This window comes from Opisthorchis viverrini (assembly GCF_000715545.1).
Source record: "Opisthorchis viverrini unplaced genomic scaffold opera_v5_4, whole genome shotgun sequence".
In the NCBI taxonomy this organism is placed as follows: domain Eukaryota; kingdom Metazoa; phylum Platyhelminthes; class Trematoda; order Opisthorchiida; family Opisthorchiidae; genus Opisthorchis; species Opisthorchis viverrini.
Genome location: NW_008751660.1, coordinates 1706003 through 1725793, shown reverse-complemented (window position 1 = coordinate 1725793; position 19791 = coordinate 1706003). Strand labels below are relative to the sequence as shown.

Genomic DNA, 19791 nt, shown 5'->3' with positions numbered 1-19791 from the left:
GCAGGGAGCAGGACGTCAACCTCTCCACAAGTCCACGGACAATCATGGAACACGTGTAGCAGCCAAACTGCGGAGAAAACACGTTACCGCCGTCCGGACTTTCACCAAGGAACTCTCACATACGATAAGTTCCTTTTTGACTTGCTCCCATTTCGCATTGTATTCAATTTTATGTGTCGCAACCACGTTAAAAACTTCTATTAGTGCATACACCTAATTTGTATGTGGATATCGTCACTTGTGCACTAATAAGATAATGTGAGGCGTCTTCAACTTTTTGACCATCAATACCTCAGAAACGTTGCCGGTTTTGGATAGCGTCAATGGATTAGTAACGAGGCGATTAGAAAACAGGTATTTGGTTGTGCGCCAAATACTCCAATCACGGACTACGATGGCTCGGTCATGTGCCACGCACGTCGAAACACCGTCTACTGAAACAAATGTTCCCCGTGTCGCCTAGAGAGTGACGTAACCGCGAGGTGGACATCGTATGACTAAGCAGAGGAGCCTGCAAGTGATCACGAAGAATTTGGATGTTGTTGGTGTTGTACGTCTTCCAGCATGGGGTCCCCACACCATCTGTGCTTGGCTAGAGAGGTTGCAAGGAATGACGGCTAATCAATGTCACTTGAGTTCGTGCTGTCAGTTGGAGGTTTACGCACCTCAGAATGCATGACATAGGTTAGCACTAGGACCCCTTCCACCCATGCTTTTTCTCTACTTTTCACTTTGGGGCTTTGAATATAATTAGATGAACCTTATAGTTGTATGGCAGTGAAGCATCATTGTCAACACTGATGTTGCTGTTTTTGATGATGATTGGTGATTGATAATGAGCGCGCAGCGATCAGGCATTGGTAGACAAATTCGTATAGTACCTCAATCGCCTCATCTGCAAGCTTGAGTGTAGGGTTCTAGTCTTGCGGTAACACTTTGGAATTCGCTGGTTTGGGGCGTATGCCAAGCCACGAGGCAGAATGGTTTAGATCATTTCTACTGTTTACATTACGACGCCTCAAGAAGAGCTATGTCGTCTTCGAACTCAATATTTATGGACGGATGCCCTGTTAGTATTTCGATCCCACAGGCATTGAAGGTTCGTAATTTGTGTTCCATAATAGTATCAGAGACGAGGCTGCAGAGGAAAGATAAAAGAATAACCTTGCCTGACATCATTTACGTAGTGAGTTCAGGTGAGAGCTTCCCACACACCTTCACCTATCTGCGGGAGTAGGCAATTAGCGCCTTAAGGAAGGTCAAAAATTTACGGGGGATACTTTTGTGCCATATACGCTGCCATATTGCCTGATGTTCAACAGAGTCAAAGTCAGCTTTCGGTTCAGGAAACAACCATTGTTGGTTGGTGGAAGCAGTGTCGTTCTTCCAAAACTTGTTGGAGGCTGAAAATTCGGTGGATTCATCCTCTTGCAGGACGGAACATAGCTTAGTTTTCACGGATCTTTCTCTCCCTGTGTTCAATCAACCTTCGAAGGATAAGACCAGGAAGCACCTTCCATGCCACAGCTACCAGAGTGAGGCATATCAGGCAGGCATAGTGTTAACTGGAGCCTCAACGAGTTTTTTATTTATGGATTAGTAACGAGGCGATTAGAAAACAGGTATTTGGTTGTGCGCCAAATACTCCAATCACGGACTACGATGGCTCGGTCATGTGCCACGCACGTCGAAACACCGTCTACTGAAACAAATGTTCCCCGTGTCGCCTAGAGAGTGACGTAACCGCGAGGTGGACATCGTATGACTAAGCAGAGGAGCCTGCAAGTGATCACGAAGAATTTGGATGTTGTTGGTGTTGTACGTCTTCCAGCATGGGGTCCCCACACCATCTGTGCTTGGCTAGAGAGGTTGCAAGGAATGACGGCTAATCAATGTCACTTGAGTTCGTGCTGTCAGTTGGAGGTTTACGCACCTCAGAATGCATGACATAGGTTAGCACTAGGACCCCTTCCACCCATGCTTTTTCTCTACTTTTCACTTTGGGGCTTTGAATATAATTAGATGAACCTTATAGTTGTATGGCAGTGAAGCATCATTGTCAACACTGATGTTGCTGTTTTTGATGATGATTGGTGATTGATAATGAGCGCGCAGCGATCAGGCATTGGTAGACAAATTCGTATAGTACCTCAATCGCCTCATCTGCAAGCTTGAGTGTAGGGTTCTAGTCTTGCGGTAACACTTTGGAATTCGCTGGTTTGGGGCGTATGCCAAGCCACGAGGCAGAATGGTTTAGATCATTTCTACTGTTTACATTACGACGCCTCAAGAAGAGCTATGTCGTCTTCGAACTCAATATTTATGGACGGATGCCCTGTTAGTATTTCGATCCCACAGGCATTGAAGGTTCGTAATTTGTGTTCCATAATAGTATCAGAGACGAGGCTGCAGAGGAAAGATAAAAGAATAACCTTGCCTGACATCATTTACGTAGTGAGTTCAGGTGAGAGCTTCCCACACACCTTCACCTATCTGCGGGAGTAGGCAATTAGCGCCTTAAGGAAGGTCAAAAATTTACGGGGGATACTTTTGTGCCATATACGCTGCCATATTGCCTGATGTTCAACAGAGTCAAAGTCAGCTTTCGGTTCAGGAAACAACCATTGTTGGTTGGTGGAAGCAGTGTCGTTCTTCCAAAACTTGTTGGAGGCTGAAAATTCGGTGGATTCATCCTCTTGCAGGACGGAACATAGCTTAGTTTTCACGGATCTTTCTCTCCCTGTGTTCAATCAACCTTCGAAGGATAAGACCAGGAAGCACCTTCCATGCCACAGCTACCAGACTGAGGCATATCAGGCAGGCATAGTGTTAACTGGAGCCTCAACGAGTTTTTTATTTATGATGCTCTTTAACGAATGTATTGCTGCCGCCTCATGTTTTGGTTGGCACGGTATTCGAGGTGTATCGGTATGTTTTTTGACACAACCTTATGAGTATTGTGTCATGTCAAAAAATATACAGAGATATTGTTGGTCGTGTGAGGAGATTTGGGGATTCTTTCAATGAAGATTTCGTTCTGTAAGTGACACTAGCTTGTGCTGGAAAACTGAGAAGCATTGAACAGCTGTTCCATTCTTATTGGGAATCGTCAGCAGTCCGCATCTCACGACGCTCCCATAATAAGTCTCGAACCGGCCGCTAGTATCTGGTCAGCAGTGCGATGTACTCGCACTTAGGCCTAATCAGGTTGGTAATCTGCCAGATTGTATCGAGATATTCGTAATGACATCGGTGGCCAAACCATTGGTGGGTAATCATTCTCTTTTACGGCTTCCTTCTCCTTGAGGATTAGTTGGTCTGTTAAGTGTCTGGAATCGCGGCCGCACAAGCTTGGTAATCGGTGAGAAGGTTTTTGCAAAAGTGGATATAAAGCTATCCCTAATGGTGCGGACCGTAGCCGGCCTACAGATCCGGGCATCTAACGTTTTGCTTTTTGGTATCGAATCAAGTCTTTCCTGACCAACTGAGCGACAGTATCATTCTTGACACGGTTTTTGAGTAGGGTCAGTCCTAATACCGTTGGTATTTGGTCAGTGAAGAACGTTTGCGTGCCATCCCAGCAGGTTTTTTGGATTAGTCGGTCGATTTGGTGGGTATCGATTGCCGACCTCCAGTTGATTCATCTCATCAGTAGTTAGTAGGTGGCGTTGTGCCGTTCAGCCTATCTGTAAAATCTATATCCACTCCCTTGTAAACGTCCTTTAGTGGGGTTCGAACCCGTCTGTTTTGCTTCATAGTACTAACAATCTGTTGTTTGCGAATTTCAACTACTATAACAATTCATTTTTCCTCGTCCAGAAACTCTGTACTGTACGGCTATTCCCGACGTAGTCAATCAGATCTGGGCCTATCAACGTGGGGTGCCGGATTGCACTGCAACCAAATTCAGAGTAAGTTCTTTTCCGTTGTTTTCAGTTTAACTGGTGTTTCCCTGCGTATGGTTTCAATATTTCTTTTCTGTTGGACTAAACATTTCGTCTGTTTCCTATGGTCTAGGGAGATTTAGGCCTTCCAAGAGACAAACCAGTTGACTCACATCTAGGTATGGTATGGAGTGTGTACCCTGGGGAATGAGTCATTCTTCTTTCCTCTATCAGGACGACTTGCTCCACGCAGTCTGTTCACTGCTTTATTGTGGCAGTGGTGTCTGTACTAGAGCGAAGGGCGGACATGGGTATCCGGCATCATAATGGGGTTGACAAACCACTGGTTGTCTGTCGAGGGAAATTGTCAAACCCTGATTTCAAATCACTCTCGGATGGCGTATAAAACACCAGGTAATCTCTTCGCGTTAAAATTATTCACGGGCTGAAATGAGGTCATGGCTGCACTGGACATTTCAGGCAGATAACCTCATTCAAAAGGCGAATTAGCTGTAGCTGTTGGCTCTCTGTGTCATGGATTGTGGTTCCCTATTCCATTCCACTGTTTTGCGCACCAAACCTTTTGGTTTTGGGCTTTATGGACTTAACCAGTCCCCTCTCTTCCGGCTTGAGAAACCGGTAGGCCTCTTGCTGAGGGAGGAATGACAGTTGGAAGACTAGACGATAAGCAACCCGAACGCTCAAATTCTTCAGAATCTCGTCGAATGCCACAGAACACGGCTCCGAGCGTCCTCACTCATTGGATATCAGAATGCCTTTTTCCGCCTTCTTCAGGTTTCCTACTCTGGAATAGATCGGACGACAGAAACATCATTCTGTTCCCCGAGGCGAACGAACATCGGTGTCCATTGTCTCACACTCGTCTGTGTGCAGCCGCAGAAGTTTATTTCCTACGTTGCGTTGGAGACTCGTTGGCCGTATCATTCGGTGTAGCGTATGTAATGTGTTGTGACTTGATGGATGATCGTGCAACTCTGTATCGGTCCCTTGGTTTCCTGCTCCGCCCGCTATGGTATATCAAAAGGCACGATAGTTCTACACAGCCCTTTATGGAGACAAGGGAAAATTACTACAGCTGTATCTATAGGGTAATCACAGGGTGTTCCACAAGGTCGCGCTAGAATCTCCGTGAGGGGGCGAGAAGCGTCGATTAAAAGGTGCTCGATCCAGATTGGCTGACATTCTGGCCAAGCACCGCACGTCTTCGTTTGGCCCGTGTCCTGCACGTGACACATCTGTCCAAATGATGTGATGTTCAGTTATTAGGGACGGCTGGCCTCCGTACAAAGGCTCACTCATTTGAGTCGCTGAAACTGTGCTGCTCGGATGGATAGCATTAGCATCAGTCAAGGCTGTCCGACTAGCCGAGTTTCCAAGAATAAGGAGGCGCAGAAACTACATATGACGCCAATTTGTCACTTCTGCACCTAATGGTTGTAGTTCCTCTTCAGTCACCCAGCTCCTATGGGAGCGCGCTTTCGCCTTTCACGTCCAATGGTATAAGACAGTGCTGCTCTCTTTCGTAATTCGAGATTATTATGCTCCTTGGGTTTTTTGTTGCCTGTACTAAGCTAGGATCCTCGGGATTTCACTTTTGGACATAGTACGTAGAAGTCGTTGCTTCAATTGATTCATATTTTTTGGAGATCCAAAGCATTCCCAATATCCTAACTAATTCAGCTGCACAACTGGGCATAAGTTTCAAACCTGTAAAGTGTAAAGGGCTACTACAAGATTGTATGGGGTCGAACCTTAACCTCGTGCTTACAGACCAGTCAGTTGGTGTGGCAGGTAAATTTTGTTACCTGTGCAGTCGTATATGTTTCGGTGGGCTGACCGGGGACGAGATCATTTTTTGAATAGGAAAGGCTCCGGCAAGTTTCGCCGACCTATGGCACTGGCATGACGTCAGTTTGTTTGTCAGGCGCAGCGTACACTGCGGCGGTGCGATCTATATTGCCTTATGTATCGGAAGCGTGACCCCTACGCGCAGGGGACGTACGAAAGCTTTCATTGATGTCTCCGGAACAATGACGAAGACTGGTGGGAACATCGGATTAGCTATTCTGAGGTACGACACAATTTTTAGGAAGAGATGGACAAACTAATCACGCTACGTACATTATGGTACTTAGGACATGTACTTTGCACGTCAGAGGACCGTTTACCTCTTGGGGCCCTTTCTGCCCAGTCGTGTCCCAGTCTCTGATCTGGCAACGAAATATTTGAAACATTGGTCTGTCAACTCAGTATGTTTAACAAATACTGCCTACCTGGATGGGGATCTCGGGACTTTACTCATCACCTTAACTCAATCCCGCAGTCAACTGCATCAAAGCCGTCCTCGTTCAGCTGCCTAGAAGACATGGTATGGAGGTAACGAATTTGTACACTCAGAATGGTTTTTAGATGGTCCTTTGAGGACTAATGCTTCGGAATCGTGAACTTGTTAGTCTTTTCATCCATACCTGACAGATGTTACTCTTGGCAAGCAACCGCATTCTCTCTGTTAGCTGCATCAAGGTTTCAAGTGATATTCTCCAATAATTCAATAAACGCGCATCCGTCGATCCATTTGTTCCGCATCGGAGTTGGTCGTATGTCTCATTTTGCAGCTTTTATCCAACATCGTACGTAAACTCATCGTAGAGAACGATATTTGGGACACTTTCAAGGTTGTAATATCCGTGTTTTATCAGTTAACTTGCCGTTCCGAATTTTCGAACACTTTCTGGTGAGACCTCCATATTTCTATGACAGAGCGACCATGTTTTCGCATACAGATGATCTGTTTCCAACATTTTCCCTCAGGATACACCGATGGATGAGACATGAACTTCGACAGAGTAGAGCACTTCAACGAAAATGGAATTCCTTTCACTGTGATAACATCGTCTACGTCAAACGCAGATTCATCACAACACCTTGACCTCCACTGATTGAATCACTCAGTTTCCCGCCATATTGACTTATTTTTTGATGTTACCTTGATCATCTTCTTACTTCCATCTCCGGTCGATCACTCCATTGGACGCCAGTCCCGTGAAGCTTTCGACTCAACACCGGCCTTTCCTGTGAGGTGTGTTAATCAGCGTGCTGCATACAGAAGTCGAGCAGCTGCAGACTGCAAACCTTACCACTAATCTCTGGAAGCATGTCAAGTGTTAAACAAAGTAAACATGTATGATATTCCAATCATCGCGCTTTGAGGTTCTGATTCGCTTGGATGGAGTTGATTGGAGTAATTTATTTTGCCAAATACTTCGTAGTAGGTTTGCTGATGCTTCCCTGTTACTAAGACATGTGGTTAAACATTAGTTGGAAAACCCAAACCTTCAGTGCACCAGCCAGACGATGTATCCTACTGCATCCGTCCATAAACGAACGCCTTTGACTGTAGATTATCTCAGTTATATTCCATGGGCGAACAGATATACCTTGACCTTGCGGGCCCTTCCGACTGGGTCAGTACGGACCAAAGTGCAGGTTATTCCCGGTTGTCAACTGACAGATACACAGGATGGACTCGACCAACAGTAGTTTTTGATAAACATCACCTGTTCTGGATGTTTCACGGTAAAGACCCAAAATTTTGGCCTAATATGCTGAGGATAGGTGGGGAGCAGTCAATGAAGAGTCAATGAGCGAAATTTTCCGTCGTAAAAATTACCAGCTGATAGCACTTTTCAAGAAAAAAGTTGTCTTCCATTAATAACTCCTCAGGGACATATGATCGTGTATCAACTGCTCATGCTTACACGTAACAGTACATATTTTGTATAATTATAATTATTTAGTTCTAACATCTTGGTTGTCCCCGATCAAGTAAAGTTCGTCCTCCTGTCCTGAATTTTTCACATATAATGAGGATGCCTAGTCTGTTTATTTCAATATTTGCCATCCTCTCTTGCAGCATGAGCATAGAAGTGAGTAGCTGTGTTTTGAATCCATTTCCAGAATTGAATATCGCTCACAAAAACGATTGAGTGCCAATATTCGGACGGTTGTGTTCTCTGCCGTTGTTAGGCTGTGTATCAAACCATGCAGAGCCAGAAATCTGGTTAATAAACGACAGTCAGCAGTCCGAACTAGTAATGCCATTCGGGATCGATAGTTTCGTAATTTGCTAGGAAATTGTCGCACGTTGGTGCGGTTTAAGAAATCTGTTTCAGGTTATTTCTTTGGAGAGTTTCAACCAAATTTCTTGATACTGTTAATAAAAATGCGGCAATTTGCCGTCGGAAAACCGCATAACGGGTTTTGCATATGGAGTCCACCTTCAGCCTCAAGTGTCCAGGCGTCATCGTTGACCTGATCCCAACGACTTGCCATCTGTTGTATTCATGAACAGTGGTGAATTCCTCAACTGTTGGTTGTCCAGCCTATTATCGCCTATCCGGACAGACAAACGGAATTAGTCGACAGTCGTTCCCATGTGAAAGTGGTACCCACAGGGGACATCAGTTTGACTCGCTTTGTGGAAAGCTTAAGCAACACGCGGCATTTCAACCATGTATGGCTTGTGTCAACCATATCTTCATAATCCGTCAGTTTTTAGAGCAACGCCATATGTACAAGCGACCCAAATATTGGTGTTTCTCGACTTCAATGGTGATTTTGATTGTGTCGATCGGTCGGCGCTTCCCACTACTTCCGTCAAACATGGGATATCTCGTACGTTTGTTAACATAATCCGATTCTTATATTAACATAATTCCTAGGAACCTTTCTAAAAGCTTCCGTACAAGAAGTTCTGTGCGGTAAGGTCTCCTCCGTCCAGTTTTTCAACTTCATCGTCGATTAATCAATGATGCGGGCATTGGAAGGTCTTCAAAACCCTCGGTGTCCAAATGGTGGTTGGGGGCTACCTTATCGAAGGTGGAGCGCAAGCACTGTTTAATAAACTGATTACCATCATACCCTCATGGTATGCGCCTTGCACCTTCAAATTTCATAACGTGGGGTCTTTGAACATACCGCTTACAATTCAAGGAGAAGCACTGGAGGTTGTGTAGAGTTTCACTTACTTGGTAGTCAGACTGTGTTAGTTCTGAAGGAAGTGTATTTGATGATACCAGCGCGCGAGTTTCAAAGACCCGAATCGTCTCAAGAGTCGAGTGTCCCAGGTCTATACTATTGTGTGGTTGCGAAACATTGCCTCTGCAAACGGATTCCTGCCGAGACGTGCGCTATTTTTCTCTACTATTTCGGAATGGCGGAAGCCTAGAGATAGACAAAACTTGGAAGAAAATGAAGGGCGTTACGAAAAATTTGGGTGTCGGTTGTGCTGTTTGCTTTCCAGGATAGGGCCCACGTGACCATCCCTATGCTTGGGTGTATACATTCAACGGTGTGGCGGCTATTGATTCCTGAGGCATTCATTCTGTCGGTTTCTGTCCAACTTATCTGACTGAGTCTTGGATGCTTGCTGTGGACTAGCCCTAGGTCCCTCTCCTTACTTCGATTTCCCTTTCCATCATAAAGCTTTATTCAAATAAATCGACAGGGCAGTGCAGTACCAGTGTTGCTGTGAATGATGCTGACGGTGAATTGAGGCCTCAGGTCTTTTTTACCGCCGGTGTCTTAGAAGTGTTGCTGGTGTCCGATGTTTTCCACGAGGTCGTAAAAAGTTGGGATCAGTATGACTAGTCTTAAGCAGCAGACACATTTCATCGCACTTAATGATCAGGAAGGCACCTGGATTCGGTTAGGATTGGATTGCTAATTGATTCGAGCCACCTGTCTCGATAAGCACGTGCGCTTAAACAAGTGTATGGTTGGCACGCCCTTGTTAACCGAAGCTGCTAGACATTACAGGATCACGGCAGCAAAGCGTTAGTGTTGAACACTGATATGCTGTCAATGATGATGATGACAGGAGACCTGTCCAGTTAAGGAGCGCCTATTCCTCCATAAACTCTTCATAAGAATTACAGACACCTTACATTGCTACGTTCATCTACCTCTTTGGAAGGGGTATCGTGTCTATCAATGACAAGTAATCAAGCATTTGAGGTCTGCCGCTGTTCATGGTAGCTGACGGAAAGGACGAAGAATGGACGAGTAAAGTGCGTCTGAGGGGGGTTTTTGTCAGTGGTATTTGCAGGAATCGGAGACCGATGTTGAGTATGAAGATTCCACACCAAAGTGTTGAAACTCGCTTTGTAATAGATTTCACCATGGTAAGTCTGGTGAATGCTGATGTCTCTAAATCCCCGTTGTGGAATTCATGCCAGTCGTTTTTTGGTCACACCCGGATCTACTGTGGTTAGCAGCTGACGGCCAACACATCCTCATGCGGCTGGTGAAACCAATACCAAATAAGCAGGCATTCATTCTGCTCCAGACACTAAAAAATGTGATGTTACTAAAGGGTAAGCTAGTACCATTAGAAAAGTTAGTGGACTCGGGTCGTTTTAGGTGCTTGAAGGTTATCTTACTGTTGAAAGGACAGTTTGTGTCTTAATTCCTTACCGTTTACATACGATTAGGTTTCGCGCAATGGAGCATTTTCGTGAATGATGTCCGTAAATGAAATGACTACGGAAGTGAAGCATCAGTGTTGAACACTGATGTCATGCTGTCGATGATGATGAAATGAAATGACAGTTGAATGAGACAAGCCGAGTGTCGACGCACAAATATCTACTCCCAGAAACCAATCTTCTGAAACGAACAATCCTAATTCACAAATTTTTACGAGGTCTTACCGAAATCCTCAAATCCGTACGGTGGGGGGGCAGTTTCGTGGACGGTAATCATGGGTGTAAATGACTGACCCCGGATCGTCGCAATCAGACTGAGGTGAAAAACAAGAGTGAACTCATTGCAGATAATTGGCCTATGACTTGTTGCCACTTGGTGTGCTATCGTTTAGTGACATGCTTGCCAGGACACCTAGTGACCCATTAGCAAGTCATGTTACACCACTATTTGGATCAATCCTATGTTCACTCTTGTGCGAGAATTGAAATAATGGATTTTACAGAAGTGGAGTAAATAGGATTTGTTAGTGTAATCAGTCACCAACAAATGAGTGAATGGCCCCGCAAATGGTCTGTCAGGGGATGAGTTGATTTGCACTGTTAGTGGATGTGGTCCACTGTTGCAAACGGGAAACAGATTAAGAGCGAAATTTACCTTTGTTTCTTCGGTGAGCTACCATCTGGAAACAGTACCGAAGGCCTGTTGGGCACTGGAATCGGCCTTGCGTCGGTCGATGGATTCGTGGGTGTAAAAGTTGTGTGATTCGCCTTTGATCAAATCGGGATATGCTCCCAGAATTGATCAGAATACCAGGTGACCTAAATGAGTTTTTTTGAGTCGATAATTTCATTCATACGCGTTTTCCAAAAATGTATAGGAGTGACTATGTTTCCTTTCCTTGAGGAACAGGTCTCTCTGCAGCAAGCGATTCTTTATACTCTCGAGCTTTTCATCCTCTTAGGAACTGTTGCTTCTTTCTTATTCTGTAAAAACTGGTTCCGCACCATATTTTATGTTGCCTGCATTAGCATGTGCAAAGCACTTTAATTGCCTTAATTGACTTTATTCATTAGTCAGCTATTGATCCCAAAAATTAGAAATATGCTACTATATATGACATAAATTTTTTGCACTTGTTTGAAAACTTGAAAACCAAGGCGTTTGTGGTAAATGATTGCAAAACTCTCCCGAGAGGGACGTATCCCCCTGGTTGACTGTTTATTGTGTCCCCGTAAACGCCCCAAACCAAGGGATTTTGCCGTTCGTCCTTATTCGGACCGTTATCCTATTCTGAGGGCCGGCAGCATAACAAAGCGATGTTGTGTGTACTAAAATTGGGTCTCACGTGACAGTATGACCAGCTGACAATCACGTGATTTCCGCATACATGTTATCCTTGTTTTCTCTAACTTGCGGTCCGATCGGGGTTGTTTTTCCCTTGTATCGATTGACTGTGAGCTTGGTGTCACTATAATTGGAATGACTGAAACGTACGTGGTGTGTTTTACCCGTTATTGATTGATTCTGTGGCGCGCATTCGTCCGTTACCGGGTGGCATGTTGGCATCATCTGGGAGCATAAAATCATACGGACAAATAGGTTCCCTTGTTTTATGTTAGTCCGCTGTTGCTTTCACATTAGTTTTGGAAAAGAAAACTTTTCACGTGAGGAGTAGGAACGTCTCTTGCTGCAAACGGTCTGTACACTGCGCAAAGTCGCGCGATATGCCCTGTGCCACTGCATACTTAGCAGGCACCCTCGACGCTGTTGTTAACCTGAGCGGAAGGTGATAGTATTCCACGTCGTGTTTACTGGCTGGTGTTTAATATCACTTACCCGGTCGTTGTGTCATATGTGATGGGAGATAGCTGACCAGAACTTAGCAAATTCAAAGCTACAGGTCCGAATGATGTTTGTCTTCCGAAAATTTAGTATTTTCAAAATGGCATTCGGGTTCCAGATAAAGCCCACTGTCATTCGGTGCTGGTTTACAACGTTCCGTGAAAGTAGATTATATAGGATGTTTCCCTCTGGGATTCATGATCGCCAGCTGTGGTAATCTATATGATTTTAACTTAACGCAGAAAACCGTTATTAAATTATTCTCAAGGGCTTAGTTGGCAGCCGTCATACTAACAAACTCATTTGTTTGTGACTAATTAACCGTTACTCGTTCGTTCCGCGGGCAGATCTTGCTCAAAAGGTTAGTTTGCCTAACCGTGTACTGGACAACTTACTCTGAGTAAGCGGTAAGCTGCTAATCAAACACTCGACCGAATCGCTTTCTACAGCCCTCGACAGAACAGCGTACTCTTCCACTCGTTCAGTAGTTCATATTGGGAATAGTTCCTTAGTAGCTACCGCCTTGTCAATCGAGATAACATTCCTGATTAGGGATATGTATAATCAGAATCTCTCCCAACTACCCGAAACAAATCAGTGTGTTGATTAGACGCAATAAAATACTGAAATACCTTTTTTACATTGTGTTTAGAACCACTGTGACTGGGTACTTGCAGATTGTTATTAGCTGGATCGAAAACACCGGCCATAACACGTAGATTTTGAAAGAAGTCTGTTTCTATCTTTAAATTGGTGATTGGACTCAAACCTGAAACCTGCAAGATAGAGGCTTGGTACCGTACCTGTCAACTACAGTTAACCTATTGATTCTCGTCGATTTGCACCCAGGATTCGCGGGCTACACTGGTAGTGATACCCAGTAGAGATAAAGCAGGCACAGTGTTTTTTGGCTTGCTAATACAATTCGTCCCAATTGAGTGGACCAACTTTTTCATAGATCCACTGAGATCTCCGTAATTACAACACAGGATTACTGCTTCCAGGAAAGACCATGTTACACTTCGGCGTTTCTCTGCTTACTTGTCACTCGAAAAGCCTGTCAGTATCAAGAGAGGCCGTTTCATCTAGCTCCACAAAGTGTCAGTTTTTGACTAGTCCTTAGAAATTTACAGGGTGAGCGTGGTAAATAGTTCTCAGAAAGGATGAAGCAGCTATGCAATGCTTCATGGCGATTCCACGTAAGTTGAACTTCGTATGAAGCGTGGAAGTTCCCGTGGTTATCATATGCCTGCAAGATCAGAAAATAGCTGGGAGCTTAGCCTGCCTGCGATGGTGTTTTTCCGGACGAAGGGTGACTGCATAAATCTCATCGGGACCGATTGTTCAGAAAACAATACGGTCTCCCTGGCTTCGGCACTGTGGCACTGAAGACATGCGTAATACGCCACTCGGTAGCACCCAGTCTGCCATCAGAATCATGCAAGCTTCATTTGAGGTCTCGGAGATTGGACGCTAATGCGCAGACTATCTGCAGAGTAAAGTTCTACGGGGTTCTTAGCCTTGTCAGCTGGAGCACCTTGCGTCAGCTCGTCGCTTTTTCAAACGACGAAATTATTTAGTCACAAGGCATGCTCCGTTTAATGTTGTAATGAACTGGTTAATTTGTCACGTGTTATAGCGCGTGATTAGATTCATCTCGGTGAAGCTGCACTAAGGCTAACCAATACACGATAAAACCCGGAAATGATCAGTCTTGAAAATGAGCGCTTTTACTAACACTTGAAGACTTACAGCAACTAACCTTGAATAGACGTACTCTGTTTGTTTTCCTGAACAGCTGCATCAAACATGCCTTGAGTCAAGCCTGCTAAAGATAACAGATGATTTTACTCTGGAGTATAACGTGGTCTCTTGAATAAGCGCCCAAATACGTCTTCACTGCCGTAGACGTTATAAATGCACCTTTGAGAACAAGTGCAGACAGTCTGGTTTATCGTGAGCTCCTAGTGCATGGCGATCGTTCTCACTAACGCTTTCCCCTCGATCACACAAATTTCCTGCATGATGTGGTATCCATTCTTTGTTCTTCCCAGCAAGATAGATTATATCACTGAGTACTATTGCTTCTGCACATCTTTTCTCTTTTTACGCAAAAAGTCTTCATTTAACAGTTCTCGCATGTGTAAGCGCATGATCTGGAAATTTCCTTCCATATTTTAGTCGTGCCAGGATTTCTCCAACTCAGGGTGATATGGTGAATTTTTGAATTAATCAATTGTGTTCTAAATGGGTATATTTTCCTGTATGCCTCAGCAATGGAAGGCGTACCTTATTTATAGACAAATTTTTTTCTCCTCCATTTTTTAAATTTACACGTAAATCTTCGTAACACGTTTGAAAAACCTTCCTTGTTCAAACACACTGAATATACAAGCTTTCTCCCTAACTAGGTAAATCTAACATTTTCGTTTGTGTTCATCCTTGATTTAATTTGTCCTCATCTGGCCATACCTGCATGTGCTGAAATAACGAAGGACGTTTAGGTGCACTAGATTTGTTGCGACCCTTTGGATGTAGCTGGATTCAGCTGGCCTGCTTTGAAAAAAATTGAATGTTAAGCCTTCATTTGCTAAGAGAAACAGTGCCGTCGCTTTAAGGAGAAAATTTAAAAAAATACCGGGTTGTTGTCTTAATCCTTTTCATTTGTCAATACCTAGTCGAATTCGGTGCTTCACTGAGAGTTTAACTCGTTCGCACCAAATTCGGTGTGAATATTTTTGGTTTCTCTGTTGGTTGACGACAACCTCTCCGGTTTCGTATGTTTCGCAGCAGTGAATGTTCGTTTGTACTAAAGCTCAAAGCCATGAATATGTAGCTGCACACTTCGTTGTTGTAAGCTTGCTCCCAGTGACGGGGTCGGCCGGGAATTGTTTATTGTTGGGTAGCCATCCGCTGTTCTCGGGAGTTAGGAAGGCTACATATGTTCGACTACTGATGATGATAAAGTAGTTAAGTTCGGTAGCAGGTATACCTGCTCCGGTGTCAATTTTCTCCGAGTTTCAGCGAAGTGGGTATGGTAGGGTTGGTGCTTAGTAGAATGGTTTCCAAAAATTCCCCAGACTAGACCCTAATTCTTCGGAATGCCGGTCTATTGAACGACCTTATTAGAAAGTCCTGTCTACGTTAGTCTAGTGGTTTACCGTAACAAGCACTAAGCACAACTACCTAGTAGAAGGACTGTGAAGCGTGGCTGGAAATGTAGTGGATATTCCTCGTTCCTTCAACTAACTTCGATTAATCTGTCTAGCACATCCATGCTTAATAGATCACGCGACTCGTCTGTTCCGCAAACGCACAAATCACGTGACAAAATCCTGCTCCGCTCGTAACCTAGACCGATAACTAGTCGGTTCCCGTCTTGGTGCGTTGGAACGTTTCTATGTATTGTACGTACGTCAACACAGTTATCAAACACATACACGCGCGCAGGAGGCAGAAAGTCAGCCAAACCCCACGACTTCACGGACAACACATGTAGCGGAGGAAGCCTGTCACGCAGAAACTCCACCAAAATATTCATTGTGTACCATCCACAAGTGGGGAATGTATGGATTGTCTTGGATTCGACTCACCAACCGTAGTAGTAGTTCCTTATACAGTTAGTGGGGCCTTCCAATCAACTTGCTAACAAAATGGGCCGGATTTTCATCACAGGCAGTGCTGGTTTTTGTCGACAGCCCAAGGCTATTCCGAAAGACTCACGGGGTCTTGGCCAAATGTCTACTTTAGGATAGCAAAGAAGCGACCACATATTCGAACGTGTCTACTGTAGATGATATTTATAGATGGTGGAAACCATTGGTGACGTTGCGTCATTTCGTTATTTGCCGGTTCGTCGAGACTGGTAGTTGGATTGCAAATGCTTCGTTATCAATCAAGGAGAAGCCGCACTGACGATATGTCTCTGAAGTCTTCTCGATTGGCGATAAGGTGTTTTTAGTCTGGCTACCAAACTCCCAGAACAGATTAGCAACCATGGTGTGAATCATTTTGTCCCACGCCTCTTCATAAACCGTCACTGATAATAATTTTCACGTGGAATAAACTCACCTGATTACCAGGAGATTCACCTGAAATCGAGCTAAATCTCTAGTTTCTGACGTTCTTAAGCAACTAAATGTGCTGCACATGGCTGCCTCAAGTTCCATTTAGTACGATATTTTAGATATCCCGATACATTTTGTGGGCGTAATACACCACTCATCAGGTTGCTGTAGACGTTTCGACATCACCATTACCCTAATGTCGCACCACATCTATTTCATTTCCAATGGATGTGAGTTATTAGTGAGTTACTTTCTCGAGATTTCTCAAGTCATTTCGTCTTCAGAAACAAGTGGTAGACATTCCAGCGTACCAAAACTGAAAACGAGTATGACTGCATTGAGTTTGGACACATTGATGGTTATGAGAACTCAGTATGTGTAGAAAAACTCATCTTTCTGTGTACTGACAAGTTAGCTCAATAAATGGTATCAAATCATTCAGTGGACAAGCGCGTTTAAGAAATCGATGGCGAAGCAACTGCCGTGATGTTGCACGTTTGCGTGGGTCGACTTCCAGACAGACATCCAGAAAATCGTGAAGGTAAGGGTCTAAACGTTTGGCCTTTGGGGTTGGTCTGGCACTGGTCTGGATAATCAGCATGGCCTGAAAGGAGAATACACATGGAGGAGATCACTTAAAATAGGTGTAGTGATAGCAAAATGGCTTTACTAGGTAAAACTTCCATGCTTAGTCTCATCAAGCAAGAACCCAGGACAATAACCTGCCGATTAGGTGGTAGTTGTTCAATTCAAGCACTCGAACTCTCAAAATTCCCGCACATTTGATTTTAGGAATATAATTCAGTTAGGATTCAGGCATGTCGTTCCATATCAAACGATAGTGTGTACACCGATTGCAAACCAGACGGAACTAACTGACGTGTTTAAATTTCACCTTTGAATCCATCATGATTTATTGCTCACTTGTACATTATATTAGATTCGGATTCCTATGTTCAAGTAAAAAGCATTAGCTGGAATGGACGCTTTCATGAACTCACTAAGAACAGAAAACTGTCTCAAGGTGACGGTCTATATTCCAGAAGTGTCATCCGAAGCTGTTTCTCCAATAGTATGCAACAGTTGAGGAGTTCACTTACCGGAATGTCAGTAGACTTGGGTGGTGGTTGATTCACATAACCATTTGTGCCAGACAAAATATAATGGTGGCTTTGTCCCGTAATCTCCAAACTCTGGATGGAGTTACGCGTCTTAATTCTAAACGTCTGTGAGTGAGTGGCCAGTGCTGAAGAACAGTTCCGCGAATTCCTACTGTCATCAATATTTTGATATTGAAGACAGGCGTACTTTGTTAGTCCAAGCTTAAGAGTGCAGTAATACTAAATGGCAACAAAATAATCATGGAGCTGGTTGTGAACCAATAAAGAGCTATATCTAACGGGTGAACTCTAGGGATGTCATAAAACATCGATAATTCACCTGGAGTTTCCGAACTCTGTCTCTTCAGGATATTCGGTTGTTACGGACTTGAGATGGGCCCTCAAGGCTTTCCTCACAAACTATGAAGCAAACTAATCTTCAGGAAACTCAACCTCCTGTCCTAATGTACGTGATGCGTTCAGCTAACATAAAAGAAGAGGTTATTGATTCGAGTTCCACTCGTTTCTGAATACGTAGGCGGTGAGTATTCTTCCCCACGCCGGGATTTAAATTACGAACCCCTAAGATGCGGGATTAACGTGTTACCACTGATCTGCTAGGTCGCCTGTCACGTCTGGACAGGTGAACGTATTCGCCTTTGAGTCGTTTGATCAGTTTACTTGGTACCTAGGACAGTACTTTTTCTGTCCCTCTAGACCAACTGACTTCTCTGTCAGATCCTTATGGTCAGGTAGCGCCACACACCGGAAGATCCTTTTGGATACCTAGTGGATACAGTCTTGTTGGATTGCTTGTGAGCGGTTTAAAAATTTGCAGTATTGGTATCAGCGTCACTTTTTTGAGGAGTGCTTCTCCTATTGAAGTGAATGCAACATCATACCTTATGAATAAGAATCAGATGAGGGTCTCCAACAATTCCCTGACTTCTGTTTGAAGGGCCTTCGTCGGCGTGATGGCCTTTGTGACTCCATGGAATTTAAATCGATTGGAATTCCAGAACGTGGGAAACCACATAGAATCAGCCCATTTTTACCACATACTCGGTAATTCTGAGATAAGTATCTAAGATACACAGAAGATAAATTGCTAAGTATTCATTCCCATTCCCAGTTTTTACAGATTAAGATATTTTAGGGGAGAATACTTTCCATCTTGGTGGGACCCTGATGGGAATGCAAGGATTGCCCACAAGAAGGTGGCCTCCTTTCATCTCCTTGATTACATGTCCACCCCGGATAGAAATAAGCTACCTGAGTTGTGCGAACCAAATTCTAAAAAGTTCGACTTAATCTAATATGTTTTTGCTCCCTTGGAGCACCTTCTTCGAGCAATTTGAAATAAATATATTGAAATAAGGTAACAGTCCATCAGTGCCCATTCGGTAACGGTGGTTTCAACTCTGTAACATGGGCATCTACTGAATGTCCAAGGAGAAAAGTTTTCTTCAGTTCTGTTCGAGCTGTAGGTACGGTAAAATGCATTTTCTACCGGTTGAATGGAAATAGGATATTGTTTCTGAAAAAAATCGCCTTTGGGAAAACAGTTCAGGGGACATTTTTTCAAAAACTTTCAGCGGGACTGACGAGTGTAGATAAACAGACAAGACCGCTGAGCAAAAATACACACACGACAGGTGGAACAATATGGCAACCATGGTGTGGGGTAGACTGCGCAGATACACTCGTTTGTTCGCACATATTCAGTAAACTAAGCATGTTGTTCGACTAAACATTTGCCACGATGAATTCGTGCTGTCTACTAGTGAGCGTTGAAAAAAGAGATGGTTACACAATTCTAAACCTTTCAACCAAAACAGATCTGACAAGTCGAAACGAATAAATCATTGAAATTTATTAATCAAGTTAAACAAGTGACTTTTTTACGACAGAGCCCATCGATATTTTAGACTGAGCAAAAAACTCCTGATTCTCTCAGATGGTTGAACTTAGTTATCGATCAATCACAAGCACATTACCAATACTCTCATCATGTGGCACTACTCTGCTGTTCCGATGTAATAACCATACTTTGTTGCGTAAACAGTCTTTTGCTCATTCGTCTCCTCCACCATTCTACAATCGCCCAAAGCTGTCAAAAGACTCGAAATAAATGAGTGACTGAAGTGACATGCCTTTCAATATCGCTTGATCGACTGAACGACTGCGCACCGTCATCATCATCCCTATCAGTGGAAAAAACCCCAGATGAGAATACTGGTGACTCAGTTGCTTGAGTTTACTTGCGCAATGCCCTATGATCAGGAGAGAAGAGAAATCGGGCAAGAAGGTGATCTATGGCTAGTCTACCACACAAAAAGTATCCGAGATATCTATTTATATATCTATTTATCTATTTATATATATATATAT

The 19791-nt window shown here is 43.8% G+C and overlaps 2 protein-coding genes across 2 annotated transcripts in view; one reads left to right on the top strand and one right to left on the bottom strand.

Annotated features, from left to right (window-relative positions):
* Positions 1-7201, top strand: part of T265_00431 (hypothetical protein) — a gene marked incomplete at both ends in the record, with an annotated part of 9185 nt that extends 1984 nt beyond the window's left edge. Inside the window, 2 exons of the mRNA XM_009164204.1 lie at positions 3820-3911; positions 6717-7201. The remainder of the gene's footprint in view (positions 1-3819; positions 3912-6716) is intronic.
* Positions 7202-16681: 9480 nt separating this feature from the next.
* The window catches only part of T265_12536 (hypothetical protein), a gene marked incomplete at both ends in the record, with an annotated part of 47763 nt that continues 44653 nt past the window's right edge, over positions 16682-19791 (bottom strand). Inside the window, one exon of the mRNA XM_009164260.1 lies at positions 16682-16904. Coding sequence (XP_009162524.1) covers positions 16689-16904 — 216 coding nt within the window. The remainder of the gene's footprint in view (positions 16905-19791) is intronic.